This window comes from Aspergillus versicolor (assembly GCF_001890125.1).
Source record: "Aspergillus versicolor CBS 583.65 unplaced genomic scaffold ASPVEscaffold_2, whole genome shotgun sequence".
In the NCBI taxonomy this organism is placed as follows: Eukaryota; Fungi; Ascomycota; class Eurotiomycetes; order Eurotiales; family Aspergillaceae; genus Aspergillus; species Aspergillus versicolor.
In genome coordinates this window covers 3,564,465-3,583,299 of record NW_024467525.1, presented here as the reverse complement: position 1 = coordinate 3,583,299, position 18,835 = coordinate 3,564,465, and the positions used below count along the sequence as shown (strand labels likewise).

Genomic DNA, 18,835 nt, shown 5'->3' with positions numbered 1-18,835 from the left:
CAGAGGCCTGATTCGGTGGTTCCACGTCTTCGAGAATCCTTCTGGCGGACTCCAACCACGCCGAATTAACGGGGCTGTGGGCTCTCAAGTTTCTCGCTGCTTGGGCCTTTCCTAGTGAACCACTGAGCCGGGTTGCGAAATTGTTTTCCATGGTGGTTTACTGGCTTTCGAGTTTCGACCATTTAGCCCCTTTATTTACGTGGACGCGCTATTATTCAGGACCCCAGGCTGGGGGTGGGAGGGTAATACTTCGGAAATAGGTGCCTGTCCGACCTCCAAAAGAAAAGGACCGACGGCCCACGGACTTTGCTCCTCAGAACCTGAATCAGACAGGGAGACTCAACATGCGGGCTCGAGTTTGTCGCTCATTATTGGATATGGTTTTACCAATATAATTGCCACTGGTTTTGGTGATCCTTGATGCATGAAGCAAGCCGCCCTGTCCATCATGTCCATAAAAATCCATTGCCTGCGGGAGCGAACCACGGAACAATCTCAGCCTCGATTTGTGCCATGTGCGGCAGCGGGTAATTTCCATGGTTCGAACGAATGACCCAGATCCAGGAATAGAGGTCGCATGTGTTGTAAACCTTGTAAGTGCAACTTGTATAGGAATGAAGCAGGTATTATTCTGAGCCCCCACGACGCGCCGCGACTCTGCATGGGCCTGAGGCAGCCTAGTAATTCCTCCAGGCATCAAGCGAGGCCCACGCACAAAGCCGAAAATCCGGAATCATGGGAAAAGCAAAGTAATTCGGCTTTTGGCCCTTTGAGCCAGTTCCAGGCCCAGCCCTAAATATGGACCGTCTGCAATCGTAATTCTTGGACAATGGTCAGGATAACCGATAATCCCACCCATTCAAGACTCACCAACTTACGAGTTACTATTCTTGGCACCGAGTACGTAGTTATAGAATCGAAGATCTGATATCACACCCATGGCATAGGAGTGACAATCAATAGAGCGAATGGCCAAGTCTTTCGAGGAATTGTTGGTTAGAGCTCAAAATGCTCAACAGGGTCGGGGGAGACCGCCGTTTCTTTGGGGAAGAGGTTGCGAAACGACCTCGCTTGTCGCGGGAGAATCCGGATCAAGACATCAATCCGAGGAACAGTTCGAGACTGAGGTCGGGCTTCCTTTGTTTCCCCTTCAGCCAGTGTTGACCAAATATCGGTGACAGTTAGACAGCTCGGTCTGGATCAAAAGCGTCCTCCACTTTCTGCTTGGACAGGAGCGGTCAGGGAATCGGCTCCAAGTCAAAGGCGGTTTGATTCCTTTGTACGCTCCCAAAGTACCCGATCGCTGGTAACAGGGCCTCACCGACACGAGAACCTTTGCAACTTTGCAAGACCTCTTGCCAACTTCGAGAAATTCCAGATCGTCTCCACTCTGGTATGGAGCAATTTGACGACGCGACGGTGGGGGCGCGTCGTCGTCTCCGGGTTCCTTACCGTCTCTGTGGAAATAACTGCAGATGGCTTCATCTCGCCCACAATCTGGAAAGGGGAGCCAAGACGGTCTGCTTGGAATTGGAGACCGCCGATGGACACTAGTTCTGAGCTGGCTTCGGGGAACTTGTTCCTGAAATCCTGCAACGGTATGTGGTGGAGAAGAAGCTCTGAAACAAAAGAGACGGAATGAAAACGACGAATTATGCTTTTGATCCAGACCACCGGAATCCAAAGAACTTCGGAATGATCGACTTTGGCGAAGATCAATGAAACTGGTCAAAGGCAAGGATTCAAGGAGCCTTGGAGGAGGCCAGATCAATGCAGAAGACAACCTCGAGTTTGGGGAAATGAGGGTTGCTCGCGGGTCTCATCCCTGTCTGAACTCTTTTGACGTTTTGTTGAACGCTTTGCAGGTCAGTTATCGTCAAACAACCGTGGCAGCCCATCAAGTCGCAGAGGCGGTCGCTGGAGTACGATCGCGGAGGAACTGGAAATGATCGATCCTGCCACCAGTCGACGGGCGACGTACCTTTGTCACCGTGTCGCTCATCGCAAGGACGGAGGTTTTCGAACTATTATTGTCCGCGTCTTTCCGCGTGCGCCGATCTATCGGACTTATACATGGTCGGCATAACCATTATTTCAATAGTGATGGCTCCCATCATAATTCGACTCAATAACTCATCACTTCCTCGCAATCCGGCTTCAGCAAAGCCTCACAATAGCTCGGCGAGACTGATACTTAACATCGCAATTTCTTCACTTGGCTGAACTCCTCAAGCTACGATATTGAAAAGAGGTGGCTGGGCCGGACCGCTGCATGGTCGGGAAGTGGATCGACGAACAAGATCCCAATCAGGGTTAAATCTTGGAACCAAAATCAGAGAGGCTGGACTTGGACGTGAGACTCCCAAATCCTTAGCCCCTTTTCACCGCTCTGGTTTCCCTTTGGTATTGCTCCAGGCAGATCAGAGCGGTCAAGATGATGTAAATGTAACCGGGGGGAAGTTCGGGTCCTGCAGCCATTGCATCCACTCTTCAGATGGATGCAGGGTAGAAACCTTGGAAGCCAATGAGGTCAAGAAGCCCAGGAACGTATCCAGGATAAGCCAGCACGATTTACTTTGTATACGAGATGCGAACACGGTTACTTGAGAAAATCTTGTAGAAGGATAAATCCAGCTTGGGGCATGTGGGCTCCTGTAAGGGCTGCAAAGTCAATGTTAAGACCTCTGGATGTTGGAACTGCAATTGCAGTCTTCGAAGAGCCACTTTCATGATAGGCGTTTCCGGAGTAACCCCTCGCTCGGTTGCTAATCGGGCGGGTGGGTTCGATGCCATATTGAATGTGGATTTTAAACCCCACCTATTATGGATAAGGAATAAGAGCCACACAGGTCTTTCGTCAACTCTCGCCAGTCTCGCGCTAATGAAACAGAGCCTTGAGAACGGCGAAGACACGCGATTATTGATGAGATAGGTGCTGCATGCAGTTCTGCTTGGCGGAGGAGCACGGCAGGGTCAGTGACAGACTGTGAGCAAGTGGAATGTGCGACATCCAAATCTTTGAATCATCATCTGACCTCATCTGGACGCTACGTGCTTCGTGGCCGTCGTTCGTTTCTAGAGGGTGGGGGCCTGAGATGGACCCGGAAGAAGAGCGCGTCTCCGAGCTGAGGCTGGGGCGGACGAAGACGCGACGGTTGGCAGGGCCAGGCAGCCACCTGGCAGTGGACAGAGCCACACTTGTCCCGAAGCCGTCGGTGCACTAACTGTGTCTGTCATGGCGACTTCGGTGTTCACCAGAAGCAAGAGAAGAAGAGGCTTTGGAAGCACAGCCCGCGGTGGCTCGAGTTTCAATACGGCACACGTATACCAAAAAGATTTTCGACCCGCGGTATGCAAGATATTTTTATGTACCCAATCAACACCAGACGGCATCCCCCGTCAAGCGCATTGCAAGGGTGGCGTCACAATAATAGTCTCAAGGACGCACAATCTGCAGATACGGTCGAGTACGGTGCACTCAGGTACTGTATGGTTTATTCGGCTGACCGAGAATTGGGTGTCTACGCTTTCAAAAATTCATCCATCGCGATGTGCCTTGGGCTCAGGAAAGGCGGGAGCTCGTGAGAGCGAAATTTGAGGGATCATATCGTCGGTACTTTTGTTGTTGGAGCCCCTTAATTCTTCACGATTCCTGTTTCAACAAAGAAAGTTCAAAGTTAAACGGTGCACTTGTTTTGGGGGTGAACGGAGGTGCCAGACTGCCAGTCAGTGTTTGGAACGACAGTTGAGGTTAGGAAAGGTGACGGAGACTAAGAGCTGGTTCGGCCCACTGTCTCGGTTCGATGTGGTCATCAGTGCAGCCTTGGATACGGGTGGTATCCGTACTGGGGCGACAACAAAGTACAAACTAGTCGACGCAGAGTAACTGCCGGGACAGGAGGGGTTGTTTGTGACCTGAGGGGCCCATGGAACCTGCTGAGGGGGTTTGGAGGGGTTACCCAGAACTTCTGGTCAATCCGCCAGACCCGTAAAGTGGGAGGTTGGAGGGGAACGCTGAAGGAGGGGCGCCTCTGCAACTCTGCGCCCTGGCCCCCCTTTCTTGTCGTCGATGAGGAAAGGGGTTGAGAAATGAAGATCGATAGTAGGACGGAGTAATCAGAACACAAAAAATGCAGGGTGATTGATGAAAAGGAGATGCGATGAATAATAATTGGCGATGTGAGGAAGAATCCGAGGTGGAAATGAAAGGAGGATTACACGAATCATGTTGGATGGTCATCTCCGTGTGGCATTTGAGACAAGCCGCCATCCTTGTTCGTGCTTGGAGGGGCAAAGGGGGGCCTGAGTTTGACAGAGGAGATTGGGAAAGGGTTCGAGGGGCTGTGAAGCCTGTGATGTTGTTTATCTGTTTTCTTCAAAACATTTAGATACAATCATGCTCTGCTGGAGGGAAGAACTTGTTGATCACGCTGTCATTGTTGCGGATTCATTTTCGGCTTCTTGTGTGGGCGGCCCCGCAGCCGCCTCTACCAGGTTTTCGCGTCGCTGTGTCGTCAGATGCGGACACTCGACGCCGTTTCGTCAGTGGACGAGATGCTTGCTTAGGATAAGTCGACTATTATTAATATATAGATTGAAGTCAACAATGAAAGGGTGGTGTGATCCAGTTTCCAGTCTCGACAGGGATATATAAGATTTCCGATGGAGACGCGAATATGCTTTGGAGAGTGGGTTCTTTATTTCCATCAGACCCCAACAGGTAATAGCCCTAGCTTGAAGCCAACAGAAACAGCCGTACTTATGCCAAAAGAGGAAGAAAGAAAGAAGGAAAGGTAAATGAGATTCCACCGAGATTGCCAAAATGTTGATTGTGTTGACGGTCTCGACCTGGAGGTGTCGGTGATCCAATAGAATCGTCGCATGTTTTCACATTTCTTGAAGAGATTGTCAAGGGGCAAGGATGTTGCTTCAAAAGGTAGACTACTAGATCATGTTTGTTTTTGCTCTTGTCCGATCTTGATGCAAGTGGGCAATCTTGATAACTCACAAAAAGACGTGGAACTGGAGGGATGCGCTCTCATATGTGAGGTCGCGAAGGGGCCCCAAATGGAAAAAATCCAGCCTACCACATGCTCTAGCCAGGGCGACGCGAGCGCAAGAATTGATATGTTCTTTTCGGCTGACCCGGGCTGATGGTTTGGAAGAACAGACGGAGCGCCCATGTGGGCTGGAGTGGGCTGGCGGTGCTTTGTTTTGCTGTCGGTCGGTATTTTATTGGAATTACATTCGTAATTTGAGACGGGGACCGGACAGCTGAGGACACGCGCCCTAGCTCGTTCCTGCCTAGCGCCGTCATGCTGTTAGTCAGAAATGACGGGGGCGGCGCCCATTGGCGGAGTGCGTGTAGCGGGGACGGTGCGTGGTCACAGGGCCCCCTCCGTGCTTCCCGGCAACAGCCCCTCTTTCACCAAGACTGGCCACGGCCGCCTCACTGTCGCGACCCAGCGATCGCCCCAAATCGCCCATCGACTTTCTGCCCACGACCTGCCGCGCCTGCTCGCACCGCACTCACTCCCCCCTCGCTCGCTCCCTTTCTTTTTGACCAGCCCGGCCTCCCACTTCTCGCGGTCCAACTTTCTCCTCATCCATTCAATATCCCCTCTTCTCCCTCCTCCTCTCCTCTCCTCTTCTTTCCCCTCCTCTTTATCCCCCTCTATTCAACACCTCTCTCTATTCTCCTTCTCTCTTTCAACAGTCCTTCTGAGTTGTTTGTCCTTCCCGCCTTTTGGCCACAAACCTTGTTTTGCTCCCCTCGTCCGCCTGTGGCTGGACCCTACCCTAGAATAATCTCACCTCGAACTGTCTCCGCGTCCAAGGAATGATCAGACATCAACTCGAATACTTGTCGTCAGCCCGCCTTCAGAACCGGTGTGAAGCCACAATCGGGACGATACCACGCTTGTCCGCGACGTCGATACTGTGCTAAGGAATCCGGTGGCCCGACTGTTGCTACACCCATCTCAGAGCAATGGCCCCAAGCGCATCAAATACGGCGAATAACTCGCCTGCCAAGAAGACGTCTGCCCCCGAGAAGAAGTACAAGTGCCAATTTTGCAACCGCGCCTTTAGTAGGAGTGAGCACCGCAGCCGACACGAGCGATCGCGTGAGTCCGCCGCCTCTTTTCNCTCGGTCCCGCCTTTAGAAGGTGACTCGAGAGGCCATAAGAGTTTACTCCTGTTTTCGCCACTACCCTTATCCTTGGCTTAAAACAGAACAGCTGCTAACTATTTGTGACCTACAGATACGAAAGAACGCCCTTTCAAGTGTTTGAAGTGCAGGAGCACCTTTGTTCGCAGAGATCTCCTTCTTCGACATGACCGAACTGTCCATGCCAAAGATGGCGGTGTTCCTCTAGTTTCAGAGGGGCGTCGCCGAGGTGGTGGTGGCATTCGCAAGGCTTCCTCTCCAGCCCCCTCTAAGCCCTCGGTCACAATTGATCCTACTACTCTGGAGCAAATTGAGGCAAGCAGCGATGGTATGGTCGACCTTGAAACAGCAGCCATGTTGATGACAGATTTCCAACATAAGGCTGCAGCAGCTGCTACTGGTCAAATCCATGATCGCGCCGAGTCGGATCGGTCCTTTTCCCCCGGGCGTGGCTCTCTCCTTGAGCCCCCTGTTTCATATCTATCCGGTAACGCGACTCTGCCTCAAATGCCCTGGGACTCACTGGTCTCACCCACTGAGACCAAGCACCACATGGCTTCCCCCTTTGCATCCCAAGATGCGGCTTCGGACTCCCATGGACTGCCTGTCATGGACCGACATGCTGGCGACTCCATGGCCCCATCGTTGCACTCTCTGGTCAACTCGCTTCCAGTCTCTGGGAACTCTACGCCGAATGCGCTATCACCGTACCCTTCCATGACCGGCCCTGTTAGCCCCGTCAACTATCGCAGATCTCCGGGGCCTAGCCAGGCTTTGACTTTGCCCAAGTCACCTCAGGTTGCTAACGACCTCGAGCGAACCCAGATCGTGGAGCGCATTCGTTTTGCGGACTCGCTCGGTGTGCTTCCGGAAACGTTTGTACTCCCGGAAACACCGGCTTTGAACAAGTATCTCTCGACCTACTTCAACCTATACCATCACCATCTTCCCTTCCTGCATCAGGAATCTTTCAAGCCAACTACTGCCTCGACGCCGCTATTGCTTGCAGTTCTTTCAATTGGTGCTCTCTACACCTTTGAAAGACAACACGCATTTATGCTCCACGTTGGCTCCAAGATGCTGGTGAACCAGTTTCTTCAGCACAAGGACAACTTCGACTCGAGAAAATGCCCTCTGTGGGCCATGCAAAGCACATTGCTGAACATGATCTTTGAGAGTTGGAGTGGTGATGCTAAGGGTCTTGAATGGACTTGCTCAATCAAGAGTCTCCTGGCCAACATGGTCGCGGGTAACCGTTATCAACTGAAGCTTCGCACGGAAGCCCGTGAAGGACGTCGTCCAACCAGAGAGGAGTGGATCGAGGATGAGTCTTGCCGCCGGACTTACTATGCCGTATATATCTTCTTTGGCATGCTCACACTGACCTTCAACCACACTCCTGCAATGAGCTTTGATGAGTTTGATAATTTGGAGCTGCCCTCATCTGAATCAATGTGGAATCTCGACGTCTCTGACGATGAGGCGTGGCGCCGAAGCTTGTCTTCTGCCACGTCGATGACCGTTCGCGACGCTCATGATTGCCTCTTCCAGGGCGAGCAGACACGATACAGTGCATTTGCTACCCGCGTCTTGATCAACGCTCTGTTTTTGCAGGTCTGGAATCACAAGAGAAGCTTTGAAGCTCTCCAGGACGTGGTCACTGAGTATAAGCTCCGCCTCGCTTTGGAAACTTGGGAAAACTCCCTTGAGGTCTGCGAACCCGAAACGATTGTTGTTCCTCTCAGCACTCCGCAAAACGGCCACCCCCTTATTTTTAACTCGATGGCTGTTTACCGTAACACTCGTGCACGCCTTGAGGTTGACCTGAAATCCATTCAGGAAGCCATGCGGTATCACTCTTCCTATGAAGTTGCGGCTGCAATGACCGTCGCTCGTGAGAAGGTCAAGCGATCACAGGAGATGAACAAGGTTATCCAGTCATGCTTCGAATGCATTGAGATCGCCGCAATTCGAGGAATCAACTGGGTTGCCAAGACCTCTGCTACCAACTGGAGTGTTGAACACCCGCTTTGCGGTTTGGATTTGATGGTGATTCTCAGCCTTTGGCTTTATCGCCTGGAACATGACGAGGAGCCTGCCTCTGAGGCAGAGATGGCCATTTACAACAAGGTCCGGAATTTGTTTGACGACGATGCCGTCGACTCATGTGGTAAACTAAGCTCCACCGTTGCCCGTGTATGGGGTAATATCCTAGACGGTGTGGTGGTTTGGGGGTAAGTTAATCCGTACTCTGCTTTGGCAGTATCTATGTTCAGAAACTAATATCGTTGCAGAATTACCAAACTCATGGGCGAGTCATTCAAGCTTCACTCCCAGGCCTTGGTTGGTTACGAGGACTCTCTACGAGTTGCAAAGGACCAACCTATCCATGCTGTGCCTACCAAATCACTCGCAAGCGTTGGCACTGCATACTAGCTCGACAGCATATACTCGATTTAATCCGTCACTCGTTTACAACCCCTCGGGTACTGCAGATAATTGCAGTTCAACCCGTGTTTGATTTCCTTCTGTTCTCTCATTATTCTTTTTGCCATTGTTCTTGTTTTTTGGGTTTGCAATCTCGGAATATTAGGTCGGGAATCGGATGCAAGAAGGTAGGCGGCGCATTGTGTTTCCCACTTTCTGGGATGCTATGACCTGGACCGCCGCATAATGCTTCTTGCTGGTGTTTCCCGACTTTTTTTTCATGTTTCTGCATTTTGCTGTTATGATTTCTCGTTCTTTTTTTTTTTCCCGCAAGAGCCCACAGGAGTCAGGTGTGATTTTTTTTCTCTTGCTTTTATGGGCTGTTCCTCCTGGCAACATCTCAACACCCGGCTGGTCCTGTGTGTTCTTCTCTCGCACATATGGAGTTTTCGATTTCTTTTATACCTTCTACAGACTAATTCAGAGGGTCTACCATACTCTCTTGTGCGCACCGGCTTTTTTTGATCAGATTGCCAGTTGAGCTTCTCTAACTACATTGATACCTTTTTGACTTTCAGTGTTATATATTTTTGATATCTTTTGTTCCATTTCGCTTCACTCATTTGCCTATTTTTGAATATTTTTTTTTATTCCTTTGATTTGGATCCTTTTGTTTAATGTCTGTTAGAATCGTTCTGATTGTTATGTGTCTACGCCATATCCCCGCCTGTTAATGTTTGATGTTGATATCTCTATTGGTCTTGGTTTTTTGATTTTGTCTCTCCTCTCAAGCAGTTTGTTTACTTCCAAGTTTTGCACTGCATAGTTTTGCATGTTTTGTTCTGTTGAAAGATCTTCATTGTCTGCTTTCTTATGCTGAATTTTTGCCTTTGCCGATTATCTGCACATGCTCTGCGTTGTAGTACCCTGTACTATAAGTAATTTGAACTCAAAATACAAATTGGTTTGGCGGGGAAGCTTGCTCTTTAACTCTTCGTAACTATCATATCTATCATGGGCGAGAACAGCGTCTACAGTGGACCTCATTATAGTGAGTCAGTAGAGTAATCAGATAAAAGCTCACTCACACACAGGGCTAACAAACCCTATAGTCCACCTCAAGGACCCCGTAATGACAACAAAAAACCCCAATGCAACACCCACACTCATCACCCCGTATATATACGCGTGTAGCCTGCGCGCCAGCCCATTCAACTCGGCTACCCACGTACTCACCGTCGTTGCCGAGCCGCAGAACCCATCCATCACGCCCTGCAAGATCTGGCAGCTCACTAGCACAGTCGCTCCAACGCCATCGACGCGCTGGAGGTCATAGCACATAGACATGATTACAGTCCCGAGGACATTAACTGTAAATGTACCGAGGGGGAAATGCGGGATGCGCGCATTGAGTAGTAGAGAGAGATAGAAGCGGAGGAGGCAGCCGAGGGGGGCGAAGACGATGGCGAATACTGCGCGGCCGCGCCACGCGTTATGGCCTTCTGGGGGGAAGATGGCGAGGAAGATTGTTCCGACCCAGCAGCCCCAGCCGAGGAAGGCGAAGAGGGGATCGATGAAGCGGCGGGTTAGGCGGAAGGGAATTGTTAGGGGAAGGTGGAAGTGCTCGAGAGCAAGGGCGAGATGGGAGCCGAATATGAGCGCCGCAAGGCTAAGGGCAACTTCGACGAGGATGACAGCCACAAGGGCCATGAAGCTGTAGCCGCCATTGGGAGCGGAGGCTGGGGACGATGGGTCGGGAAGGTCGTTCGAGAGGGCAAGGAAGATATCGCGGATAAAGGAGGAGAAGGAGGTGAAGGAGCCGCAGAAGCCGGTTGTGAGGCCAATGTAGAGCGGGATTGTCTTTTTGATGGATTTATGGCGCTTGATCCGTTCGTCTCTGGAGGGGTTGTCGTTGGCATTGCCTTTCCCAGGATTGCCCCATTCTTCACGAAAGATGTTTTTGTCTTCGAGAAAAAAGCCCATCAGGAGCGAACCCCCGACATTGGCCCATAGGACGCCTGTCACCACGGGAGCACCGGGGTAGAATGTAAGGGCCTGGAGGCCGAGGCGCGCGAGGGTGCCGAAGATGGAGAAGAAGACGAGGTAGGACAGGGTGTACAAATGCGTTGCCGATGAGGACAGGGGTTCACGTCGCTCTGGATATGCCTCGACTGGATCTTCCGGGGGCTTGTCTGTGGCCGATGGAAGCTGAGGCGAAGATTGCCGTTGCGGAGCCGATTCTGCAGTGGGAGGCGGCGCTTGAATCTCGGGCAGGCGGTTTTCCACAGTGCCGCCCGCGACAACGTGGTTGGAAGTCATTGGGAACGGCTTTATGGCCGTTCAGGCGCATCGCGTGGTGTTGATAACTTGTTCAGTAGATCGTGGGGGGAAGAAATGCTTCGCCCGTTAGGCTCATGACTAAGTCCTTCGAGTGGGTCAGGATAAATGGAGCCATCGTTGTGCTGTGGAATCGCTGCTTATCAGGGCGACAACAGGGAGATAAGTCGAATAAGAGGGTTGAGGCCGGGGGAGTGCGATAACAAACAAATGCAGGACAAGACACCAGAAGAGGAGAGCAGGTGACTGCGTTTTCCTGCATTATTTACCCCTCGTCATCTGCTTCTCCATCCCATTTCATCACCGCCAGTCCTCCTTGGAATCATCTTGTTTGGTCTTGTCACATTCACCATGGCGGCCCCTGCTAATGTACATGTCTCATCTCACCCTCTCCTTCAAGCCAAGCTCTCTCAGATCCGTTCGGCTTCAACTACGACCAGAGAGACTCGCAATCTGGTTCATGAGATTTCGACGATCCTAGGGGTCGAGGCCTTCGCCTCTGGCTGGAAAGCCACAGGCACAGGAAAGACTGTAAGTGTCCATTCCAGTAACTCCATGAAATCGACGATAACACCTCGGCTCTAGGATTCCACCCCATTGGGCCTCCAATATGAGACGAAGGGCATCGACCCCGCAAACATCGCATTGGTACCCATTCTCCGTTCAGGCCTGGGCATGATCGATGGTAAGCACCTAGCTCTCTATAGCCGTTCTTCTCATTTCAAGAGGGCGATTGCTAACATCTTGATCAATTCATAGCTATCAACGACCTCCTTCCCTCTCCAGTCCCAATCTATCACCTTGGCCTGTTCCGCGAACGCTTCTCCCTCCAACCCGTCGAATACTACAATAACCTCCCATACCAGCGGCCCGAGCAATCTTCGGGCCCCAACAGTGTCAACATCGCGGCCGCTTCTGTCGCTGTCCTTCTCGACCCGATAATCGCGACCGGTGGCACAGCCGAGGCGGCCATCCAGCTTCTCCGCGAATGGGGCGTGCAGCGCGTAGTCATGCTCAGCGTGCTGGGGTCGGAAGATGGAGTGAAGCGCGCGGCGACCTGTTGGCCTGAGGGCGTGGAGGTGTGGATTGGCGCCGTGGATGAGAGGTGCAATGATAGGGGGATGATTGTACCGGGGCTGGGGGACATTGGAGATCGGTTGTTTGTTGCGATTGGGAAGTAACATACCTATTGTCGCATCCCGTCAGAGAATACATTATTACTTGCTGGATGATTGGCGGAGTATTTATACAAGCAATGAAATAGATCGGACGAAAGCAAACAAGCCCCACTGATACTATAACGACAAGCATAAACCAAATTTAATAACTCCAGTATACTAATGCCCACCTGTCCAGCCTTATCACATCGCCATCGGTATGGAATTCGAAGTCGCCCTTGTCCTCCCACCAGATCCGCCATTCATCATCCTCTCCCCCGTTCTAGCCCTAGCCTCGTCCCCATCGCCCTCCTCCTGACGAGTCCGACTCTGGCTCCGAGATCCATGTACAGGAAGCTCCGCCCTCCCCATGAAGACCTCCTGGTCCAGCATCTTCTCGTGGATCCCGCCGCGACCATGATGCACCCCGCGCGCAACGAGTTTCTCACGTCGCAGACGATCGCGCTCTTCTTCGCGGCGTTCGATGGCTGTCATTGAAGAGATGAATATGTTAGCCAGCTGGTTTTTATTTCCCAAGGTTATTTTCGAAGCATTAGTCGGGAGGTGGGTAATGGTAAAGGAGAGAAGCATACCCCGCCAAACAACAGCGTAAACGGACATGATCACCAGCGAGGCGATGAGGAATCCAAAGAGAATGCCGAGTTCGCGGCCGATAGGGACCTCCGAGGATAGGATCTCGGGGGGGATATGGTCGCCTCTGGAGGTGGGGGGTGGGGTTGACATTTTACTACTTCGTTTTTTTTTGTTCTTTTCTCTTGTCGCGTGGTGAGTTGTATACCTAGGGTCTCGGTGGAAGAGTGGATTGATGCTGTTGGGTCTGGTCTATATGTAGGTTGTAAATAAAAGCACGAGGCGGAATGCTATTCGGCCCCAAATGAACAGCAAAAAGTATAAGGGATCAAGGGGCCTGCGAAGGACTCATGGAGAGTCTGCACATCTCAGAAGAAAGCTGGGGAAGGAATCAGACTGAACATGAAGGAATGGAAGTGGCCCCAACTCCAACTCCAGTCAGCAAGCCAAGGCCAACCTCCCTTGGGCTTCTTTATTCCTCGTCACAGCTAGTCAGGAGACTAAGGAACATCCAAGCCCAAGGCGCACTCAGGCTGCCCTCTGCCACTGTCATCCAGGTGGACTGGCCGAGGCTGTGCGACAGCCAGCCTCTCGCTCCGACTGGACACTCGGTCTTTGTTAGTTTACTGCCCTCTAATTCGAGGCGCTCATATTTAAAGGCAAAGCAACCAAACTTGAAGATCAAGGATGCCGTTGAGCCTGAGGAGGATCTACACCATCACGTGTTCTGCCATCGCCTTGTCAAGCCGTTTTGTTTTGACTTCAAAACCCGCAAGACCGAGACTCTGGTAAGTCAACTCGTTAGCTGACCCCTTAGACTAATTCAACGAGGTCGTAGTTAGGGCCTGGACGCTCTGCTTGCTCGTGGAGATCCCCCAGCGCACCCCAGTTATGGCCGTTCCGCAGAATCGAGATGTCCCGCGGGGACTGATGTTTCCAGGACCATTGCTCAGTCCAGCCTGTACCATTAGGCTATGGTGTTCAATCGTGGTTATGAATCCGGTAAACAGGAACTGCATCAACTATGCCCCGAGCATAGCTTTCGCATTCAGCCTCGGTGCCATTAGTAGGAGTAATATCTCGCAACATAGATTGCCCCACGTGTATGACTTGGCTGCAACAACTGCAGTGCAGTAGAACCTAAAACAATCAGGGTTAAGGACTGAGTCCTAAGTGCGGGGAGACTGGGTCCGAAGTTATTACTTGTATGTGGCTCAGCCCTTACGTGGCTGCCTAGACGACTCTGAAGACTGATGAGGGTGGGAGCATTTCAGATAGGTGATTACGGCATACTTGGGGATCCTGGCAAAAGGTAAGTCTTGAGGTATGTTAGAATAGAATAGATAGTCATATGTTCTGAAGTAGTTTATTCATTCACTGAGCTGACACAGGTGATATCATATACACGTACAAAACCGTCAGCAATCCTGTCTATACATCGCGTGGTGGGTATGATATGGTATGGTAGGTATGAATGTAAGCATTATCACTGCAGGACAAGAAGGTCTGCAGGGGCGAAAGGAAACAAGTCAAAAAATCGTAAGATCTTCCCGGTATTAACGTAGCCGTATGTAGATCGGTGAAATGCGCGCTGGATGCAAGACGCTCATGCAGCAAATAGAAGAATCAGAGGTTCAAACGCCCCGTGGACGATGAGAGAAAAGAAAATGCCTGCCAAACTCCAAATGCAGAAGCTTCCTCGTTTGTCGAGGAAGAGAAAAAAGAAATCATTCGCTCAATTAGAAGCGTGATGTAAAATCATTATCCCAGCATCACGGCTGCCATAGTTGTGCAGGTCAGCCCTATAGCCATTCCAATCCAAGGTGTCTGTCCTAATGTGCCTTCGCTCCGCTTGGTCAACTCGGTCGACGACCGTGGTGTCCGGAGAGAAAGCGCTGTCCTCCTGAGAAGTGGAAGGGACACCAATTCTGGTTTCGCTTGGGTATCTGCGACCTGTAGGTGGAACATCTGTTGCGCTTCTGAAGGTATGTGCGGTTCGTCTTCTGGATGTGTTCGTACGTCTGGTAAGGGTCTTGACGGAGAGCCGTTCGGTAGTGACGGGCGGGGTGCGACGGCAGGCGGAAGAGGTTCAGCCGCTACGATGGCTATCGTGGGTGCGAGGCAGAGTATCAATGTAGAGGGCTTCATCGTGAGGGTTGGATTGTTGAGGTATGAGAAGTTGGCCAAGGCGCGCGTCGCAATCGAGAGTTGATAGGGGGCTGCGGACGGTTCGAGTGTTTCTGCGAGGTTCTGGTCGCGGCGACTAGGGGCCGCTCGAGGCGATAAATAGCGAGCCGTGTGGTGAAGAGAGTCGCGAAAAAAAGGCCAGACCGAGACCGGTTCGAAACGAGTGGCAGGCGAACCTCCTGAGGCGTGTCCACTGTCCACCGGTATCCCGACGACTAGGGCGAGAAATCAAACCACTCAACTCAGGCTCGAGATGTCGAGTCAGGAGCTCCAGACGGCATGTGTTTCAGGATCAACAATGGGCAGAGAAGGAAAATTTGAGGCAGGTTCAAAATGTTGCAGACAGGAACATGGAAAGGCTGGAAAGCTCGAACTGGAGAAATTATTTGGATCGAGAAGAAACAAAACAGCAATTGGAAGCCAAAGGGGCAAGGCCCAGGCGATGGATCCAAAGCTTCACGCTGACAGGCCAGACCGTTGACCCTGGCCAAGAAAGGCCCCTTGGCGTTGGACAGGACCCCAATGGCCGCACCCCCATTGGCTACATCTGTGCCGCGTCCGCACGGGCGAGGACTAGCGTGGGCCGATCGCTGTCTCGTGCAACCGTCCGAAGCTTGTCAGGGATTCGTTGCCAACGAGATGCTCCACCTCCCTGGTCTTGGCGGGCGCAGGGATTGACATCCTTGGCCACTGAGGGAGAGGCGTTTCAAGGCGGTCCACCCTGCGTGACGCAACACACCAATAAAACAGGGCTCACTAAAAATATCAAGATTCAAGACAGATGCATAACGCTTATTATTATACTCCGGGCAATGAGGCTTTGAGGACGCGCCTGCATACTTTGATGACGACAACTCGAACCTATCTGGCTTGGATTCCTTCCTCCTCTCTCGTGGACGGTGTATACTCCAAGTCTCCAACACGGCCGGGCGTACTCCGGTCCGCATCATAGTATCTTTTCCCAGTCTGGTGTTACAGTGAACTTGCCGCTTAACTGTCCCATCGCCCATACCTTGTGCTCGTCATCAACCACATCTTCCGTCACATTTGGCGGCGTTGAGGCGATCAGCGCTTCTTGCAGGAAATCAACTGCAGCTGCGCGATCTAATTCGAAACTGATCCCACCCCAATCCATGGTCACCCGGCCCGAAGCGTGCACGTTCAGCTTGCCAGCCTGCCCCGCCTTGAGCTGCCAGTCCGCTGCCGTGACAACCTTGGATTGTGTGCGTGCCGCGGTAGATTCTTCCAATCCGTCGAGCACTTCGAACTCCTCCTCGTGCTTCAGCCCAGGAATATCCGATTGTGCGCCATTGACCTCCGCGTTCTGCCCCGCGCCTTGGGGCGCAGCGGGATTTGGGGTGTCGGTAGCTTCGCCATCGGCGTTCGTTCCGTCGGCATTGGGTTCGATAAGGTTCGGGGTAATGGGGGGGAACTGCATCAAGAAGAGCTGCCCTGTTAGTTTATCATCTTGGGGCTCTGCCTCTTCGCCTTCTTCTGCCTTTTCCTTCCCTTGTTCATCAGTCGTCGTTTCTGCCCCCGCCTCCGCCTCTTCCGTAAGCTCGTTTGGTTTCGTTGGAGGTTCCTTGGTGAACAGGTCCTTGACTAGCTCCAGATCTTCTGCATGTCGATCGTACTCTTCAATATCTTCTTTGGTTCGTAGTAGGCTCTTTGGGTCCTTCACTGCGGGCACAGACGGTTCCCTCGAGTCCAGCTTCCGCCGCACCTTCTTCTTCGGGGCGGGTAATAACCCGTCATCTGTAGTAACAGGCTCTTCTGTATGTGGAACATCCATCATCGTCTGGTCGTTTTCATCTGTAGGCTCCTGCTTCACCCGGGTTTCAGTCTCGGTGGGCGTCTCTTCGTCGTCCTGCACGAAGAGCGCATCGTCATCCTTGGCTTTCCCCTTCGCCTGCTCCCGATGTTCGGCAGGTTTAGCTGTACTGGACTCCATATTCACGCTGACCACCCGATCCTCATGCTCGTGTCTCTCTACTCGAATCGGGCGTAGACCCTTGTCCCTTGCACTCCCCAAAGCAGTCTTCCCCTTATGCTGCTGCTGCTTCTTCTTCTTCTTCTGATCCAGTACCGCATCCTCTTCATCATCATCCGCGTCACTCTCCAAGTTAATCCTGTCAATGCTGACCCTGAGTTCCCCATCGCTTTCGTCGGAGGACACAGAGGCAGAGCCATCACCACCGCCACCGGTAGCCCCGGTCGTCATAGATTTACTCCTTCGTGACATTGACGGCCCTCTAGAGTCGCCGGTTCCAAATCTCGATCCTCCGCGGCCCCTCCGCGCAGCGAATCCAGAGCCTAGTGGTCCCGCCGCACCAGACATCCCCATCATTCCTCCACGCCCGCCGCGTCCCGCGAAACCGGCCCTACCCCTCGCTGCCATACTCGCTTTCCCGCGCTGGATCGCCGCAGCTTCTGCCAACCGCTCTGCATGCCGCTCGGCCTCAAGTTTCTCAATCGCTTCTCGCTCTTCTTTGCTGCGTCGTCCCACGGCTCGCGGTTTGTATTTCAGTGTCGGCTTCGAGGGCTCCCCTGGCCCGGGTCCTGCACTGGGACCGGGTCCAGGTCCAATGCTCCCCGAAGGTGCACGCTTCTTGAGAGACTGTAATCGTTGCACCGGTGCTCGCGTCGTGGTGCCTGGTGCGGGGGTTGGTGCGGGACTCGCGGAGGTATTAGGGGTAGGGTTGGAGCCGGGCTCGCCGCCGTTGCTGTTTCGTGCGGGTGCTGAGGATGCCCCTCGTCTGGGGCCGGCTTTGGGAGGCATGATGATGTCGTGAGTCGTAACTGGAGGTGTAATGGTGTGGATGAGGGAGTGGTTGGAAGGTGAAATGGAAATCTAGGCCCCAGCCTAGAGCGTTAAAAAGTAAAACACAAAATCCAGGCAAGAAAGAAACACTCAAAGCTAATTTAAGAAAAAAAACGGTCAAGTGCAATTCAAAGCTTGTCAAGTGTTTGAATAGTGAAGACTCATCGCTCGACAATTTTTGGCGGTAAGAAAAAGTTGAAGCGCGCGGCTAAAGGCGGAAATGCGGGGCAGATAAATAGCAACACTAAACCATATATGGAAGGTGCGATCATCGGCGGGCATAATTCTTTCCATTGTGGTGTTTGTGTACATACATATGATGGGCCACAGTGGCCAAACTCATTGAGGCCAGCAAAGAGTATTCTGGGGTAACGCGCATTGGCTAAGATAACCCGTCTAAGGTACTAGTAGGTAACGGAAAATCCATCCGTCAATCTAGATTTTATCTGCTAGAATCGTATCTTAACCCAGAATATATATTCCCTACGTAAGCCACTTAAGGTAGCCAGATAGACAATACCGGCAAGGTAAACAATAAAGGACACAATTAAAACAAAATCAAGGAGAAAAGGAGAATAAAATGAAAGCAATTCAAATCCGCACTTTATAGCAAATGAATGGAGGTGACTAGACCAGATCGTTGGCGCACCGTGTAAATAACAATCAACTCAAACGCCAAAAATAAACCCCACAATACTGAGATAAAAACTTGATCAAGTCAACCCGCTCAGTTTCAATCGCTAGACTATCCATGATAAACAAGACAAGCAACGTAGGCAGGTAGGATGTTATGTAGCAAGGTCGGATGTGAGTTCGGATGCGTAAAAGAGTGTGATGGGTGTTGGCCCATGGAGCGACAACAACAAGAGAGAGAAAAGGAGAGCCGAGAACATTAGTCCGAAGCCAAATTCGAAAGTAAAACTGCAAAACGAGAGCTCCCAATACAAGCGGAAGATTTTTTTTGTTGTCCATATCCTGTGCGAGCAATAGCGGCCTGGAAAGGCGGAAGCCATATAGTATACCACCAGTGAAGATTCCTATAACTTGGAAAACAAGGGTGGATGTATGCCAATGCCTTTTCCGCAACATCAGAAAGACCAGACGGGTAAATTTTGGTAGTCTATGTTGGACAAGACCAGCATGCGA

General features: G+C 51.8%; 10 protein-coding genes across 10 annotated transcripts; 5 read left to right on the top strand and 5 right to left on the bottom strand.

The window, feature by feature from the left end:
- Positions 1–3,380: 3,380 nt before the first annotated feature.
- Positions 3,381–4,659, bottom strand: ASPVEDRAFT_503951 (uncharacterized protein). The gene is made up of 3 exons (XM_040814305.1): positions 4,430–4,659; positions 3,960–4,373; positions 3,381–3,652 (listed from the first exon to the last, which is right to left on the bottom strand). The coding sequence occupies exons 1-3, from the start codon at positions 4,435–4,437 to the stop codon at positions 3,538–3,540; spliced, it is 537 nt and encodes a 178-aa protein (XP_040664932.1). The 5' UTR covers positions 4,438–4,659; the 3' UTR covers positions 3,381–3,537.
- Positions 4,660–5,235: 576 nt separating this feature from the next.
- On the top strand, positions 5,236–6,298 carry ASPVEDRAFT_503870 (uncharacterized protein). Its single transcript, XM_040814303.1, has 2 exons — positions 5,236–6,123; positions 6,264–6,298. The coding sequence occupies exon 1, from the start codon at positions 5,316–5,318 to the stop codon at positions 5,841–5,843; it is 528 nt and encodes a 175-aa protein (XP_040664931.1). The 5' UTR covers positions 5,236–5,315; the 3' UTR covers positions 5,844–6,123; positions 6,264–6,298.
- ASPVEDRAFT_503559 (C2H2-type zinc finger protein) lies at positions 5,900–8,724 on the top strand. Its single transcript, XM_040814291.1, has 3 exons — positions 5,900–6,125; positions 6,264–8,403; positions 8,464–8,724. The coding sequence occupies exons 1-3, from the start codon at positions 5,990–5,992 to the stop codon at positions 8,603–8,605; spliced, it is 2,418 nt and encodes an 805-aa protein (XP_040664930.1). The 5' UTR covers positions 5,900–5,989; the 3' UTR covers positions 8,606–8,724.
- A 952-nt stretch (positions 8,725–9,676) lies between these two features.
- ASPVEDRAFT_125938 (FluC/FEX family fluoride channel) lies at positions 9,677–10,915 on the bottom strand (the record flags this gene model as incomplete). Its single annotated transcript, XM_040806311.1, has 1 exon — positions 9,677–10,915. The coding sequence occupies one exon, from the start codon at positions 10,913–10,915 to the stop codon at positions 9,677–9,679; it is 1,239 nt and encodes a 412-aa protein (XP_040664929.1).
- A 369-nt stretch (positions 10,916–11,284) lies between these two features.
- Positions 11,285–12,114, top strand: ASPVEDRAFT_26001 (uracil phosphoribosyltransferase; the record flags this gene model as incomplete). Its single annotated transcript, XM_040809847.1, has 3 exons — positions 11,285–11,464; positions 11,519–11,618; positions 11,693–12,114. The coding sequence occupies 3 exons, from the start codon at positions 11,285–11,287 to the stop codon at positions 12,112–12,114; spliced, it is 702 nt and encodes a 233-aa protein (XP_040664928.1).
- A 91-nt stretch (positions 12,115–12,205) lies between these two features.
- On the bottom strand, positions 12,206–12,932 carry ASPVEDRAFT_503589 (uncharacterized protein). Its single transcript, XM_040814295.1, has 2 exons — positions 12,684–12,932; positions 12,206–12,578 (listed from the first exon to the last, which is right to left on the bottom strand). The coding sequence occupies exons 1-2, from the start codon at positions 12,832–12,834 to the stop codon at positions 12,295–12,297; spliced, it is 435 nt and encodes a 144-aa protein (XP_040664927.1). The 5' UTR covers positions 12,835–12,932; the 3' UTR covers positions 12,206–12,294.
- Positions 12,933–13,031: 99 nt separating this feature from the next.
- ASPVEDRAFT_25999 (uncharacterized protein) lies at positions 13,032–13,652 on the top strand (the record flags this gene model as incomplete). The annotated part of the gene is made up of 2 exons (XM_040809846.1): positions 13,032–13,469; positions 13,524–13,652. The coding sequence occupies 2 exons, from the start codon at positions 13,032–13,034 to the stop codon at positions 13,650–13,652; spliced, it is 567 nt and encodes a 188-aa protein (XP_040664926.1).
- A 790-nt stretch (positions 13,653–14,442) lies between these two features.
- ASPVEDRAFT_80786 (uncharacterized protein) lies at positions 14,443–14,829 on the bottom strand (the record flags this gene model as incomplete). Its single annotated transcript, XM_040816929.1, has 1 exon — positions 14,443–14,829. One exon carries the CDS (start codon positions 14,827–14,829, stop codon positions 14,443–14,445), a length of 387 nt encoding a protein of 128 aa, XP_040664925.1.
- Positions 14,830–15,024: 195 nt separating this feature from the next.
- On the top strand, positions 15,025–15,847 carry ASPVEDRAFT_503711 (uncharacterized protein). The gene has a single exon (XM_040814298.1). It carries the CDS (start codon positions 15,219–15,221, stop codon positions 15,690–15,692), a length of 474 nt encoding a protein of 157 aa, XP_040664924.1. The 5' UTR covers positions 15,025–15,218; the 3' UTR covers positions 15,693–15,847.
- ASPVEDRAFT_38631 (putative DNA-directed RNA polymerase III RPC4) lies at positions 15,619–17,856 on the bottom strand. Its single transcript, XM_040811742.1, has one exon. It carries the CDS (start codon positions 17,645–17,647, stop codon positions 15,815–15,817), a length of 1,833 nt encoding a protein of 610 aa, XP_040664923.1. The 5' UTR covers positions 17,648–17,856; the 3' UTR covers positions 15,619–15,814.
- Positions 17,857–18,835: the final 979 nt, after the last annotated feature.

Coding starts and splice junctions, on each gene's coding strand:
- ASPVEDRAFT_503951 (XM_040814305.1), bottom strand. Junction 3,653..3,959: donor GGATTGACCAGAAGTTCTGG/GTAACCCCTCCA, acceptor TTGTTGAAACAG/GAATCGTGAAGAATTAAGGG.
- ASPVEDRAFT_503870 (XM_040814303.1), top strand. CDS start 5,316: ATGCTGTTAGTCAGAAATGACGGGGGCGGCGCCCATTGGCGGAGTGCG.
- ASPVEDRAFT_503559 (XM_040814291.1), top strand. CDS start 5,990: ATGGCCCCAAGCGCATCAAATACGGCGAATAACTCGCCTGCCAAGAAG. Junction 6,126..6,263: donor CAGCCGACACGAGCGATCGC/GTGAGTCCGCCG, acceptor TGTGACCTACAG/ATACGAAAGAACGCCCTTTC. Junction 8,404..8,463: donor GACGGTGTGGTGGTTTGGGG/GTAAGTTAATCC, acceptor ATATCGTTGCAG/AATTACCAAACTCATGGGCG.
- ASPVEDRAFT_503589 (XM_040814295.1), bottom strand. CDS start 12,834: ATGTCAACCCCACCCCCCACCTCCAGAGGCGACCATATCCCCCCCGAG. Junction 12,579..12,683: donor TTACGCTGTTGTTTGGCGGG/GTATGCTTCTCT, acceptor CTTCAATGACAG/CCATCGAACGCCGCGAAGAA.
- ASPVEDRAFT_503711 (XM_040814298.1), top strand. CDS start 15,219: ATGGAAAGGCTGGAAAGCTCGAACTGGAGAAATTATTTGGATCGAGAA.
- ASPVEDRAFT_38631 (XM_040811742.1), bottom strand. CDS start 17,647: ATGCCTCCCAAAGCCGGCCCCAGACGAGGGGCATCCTCAGCACCCGCA.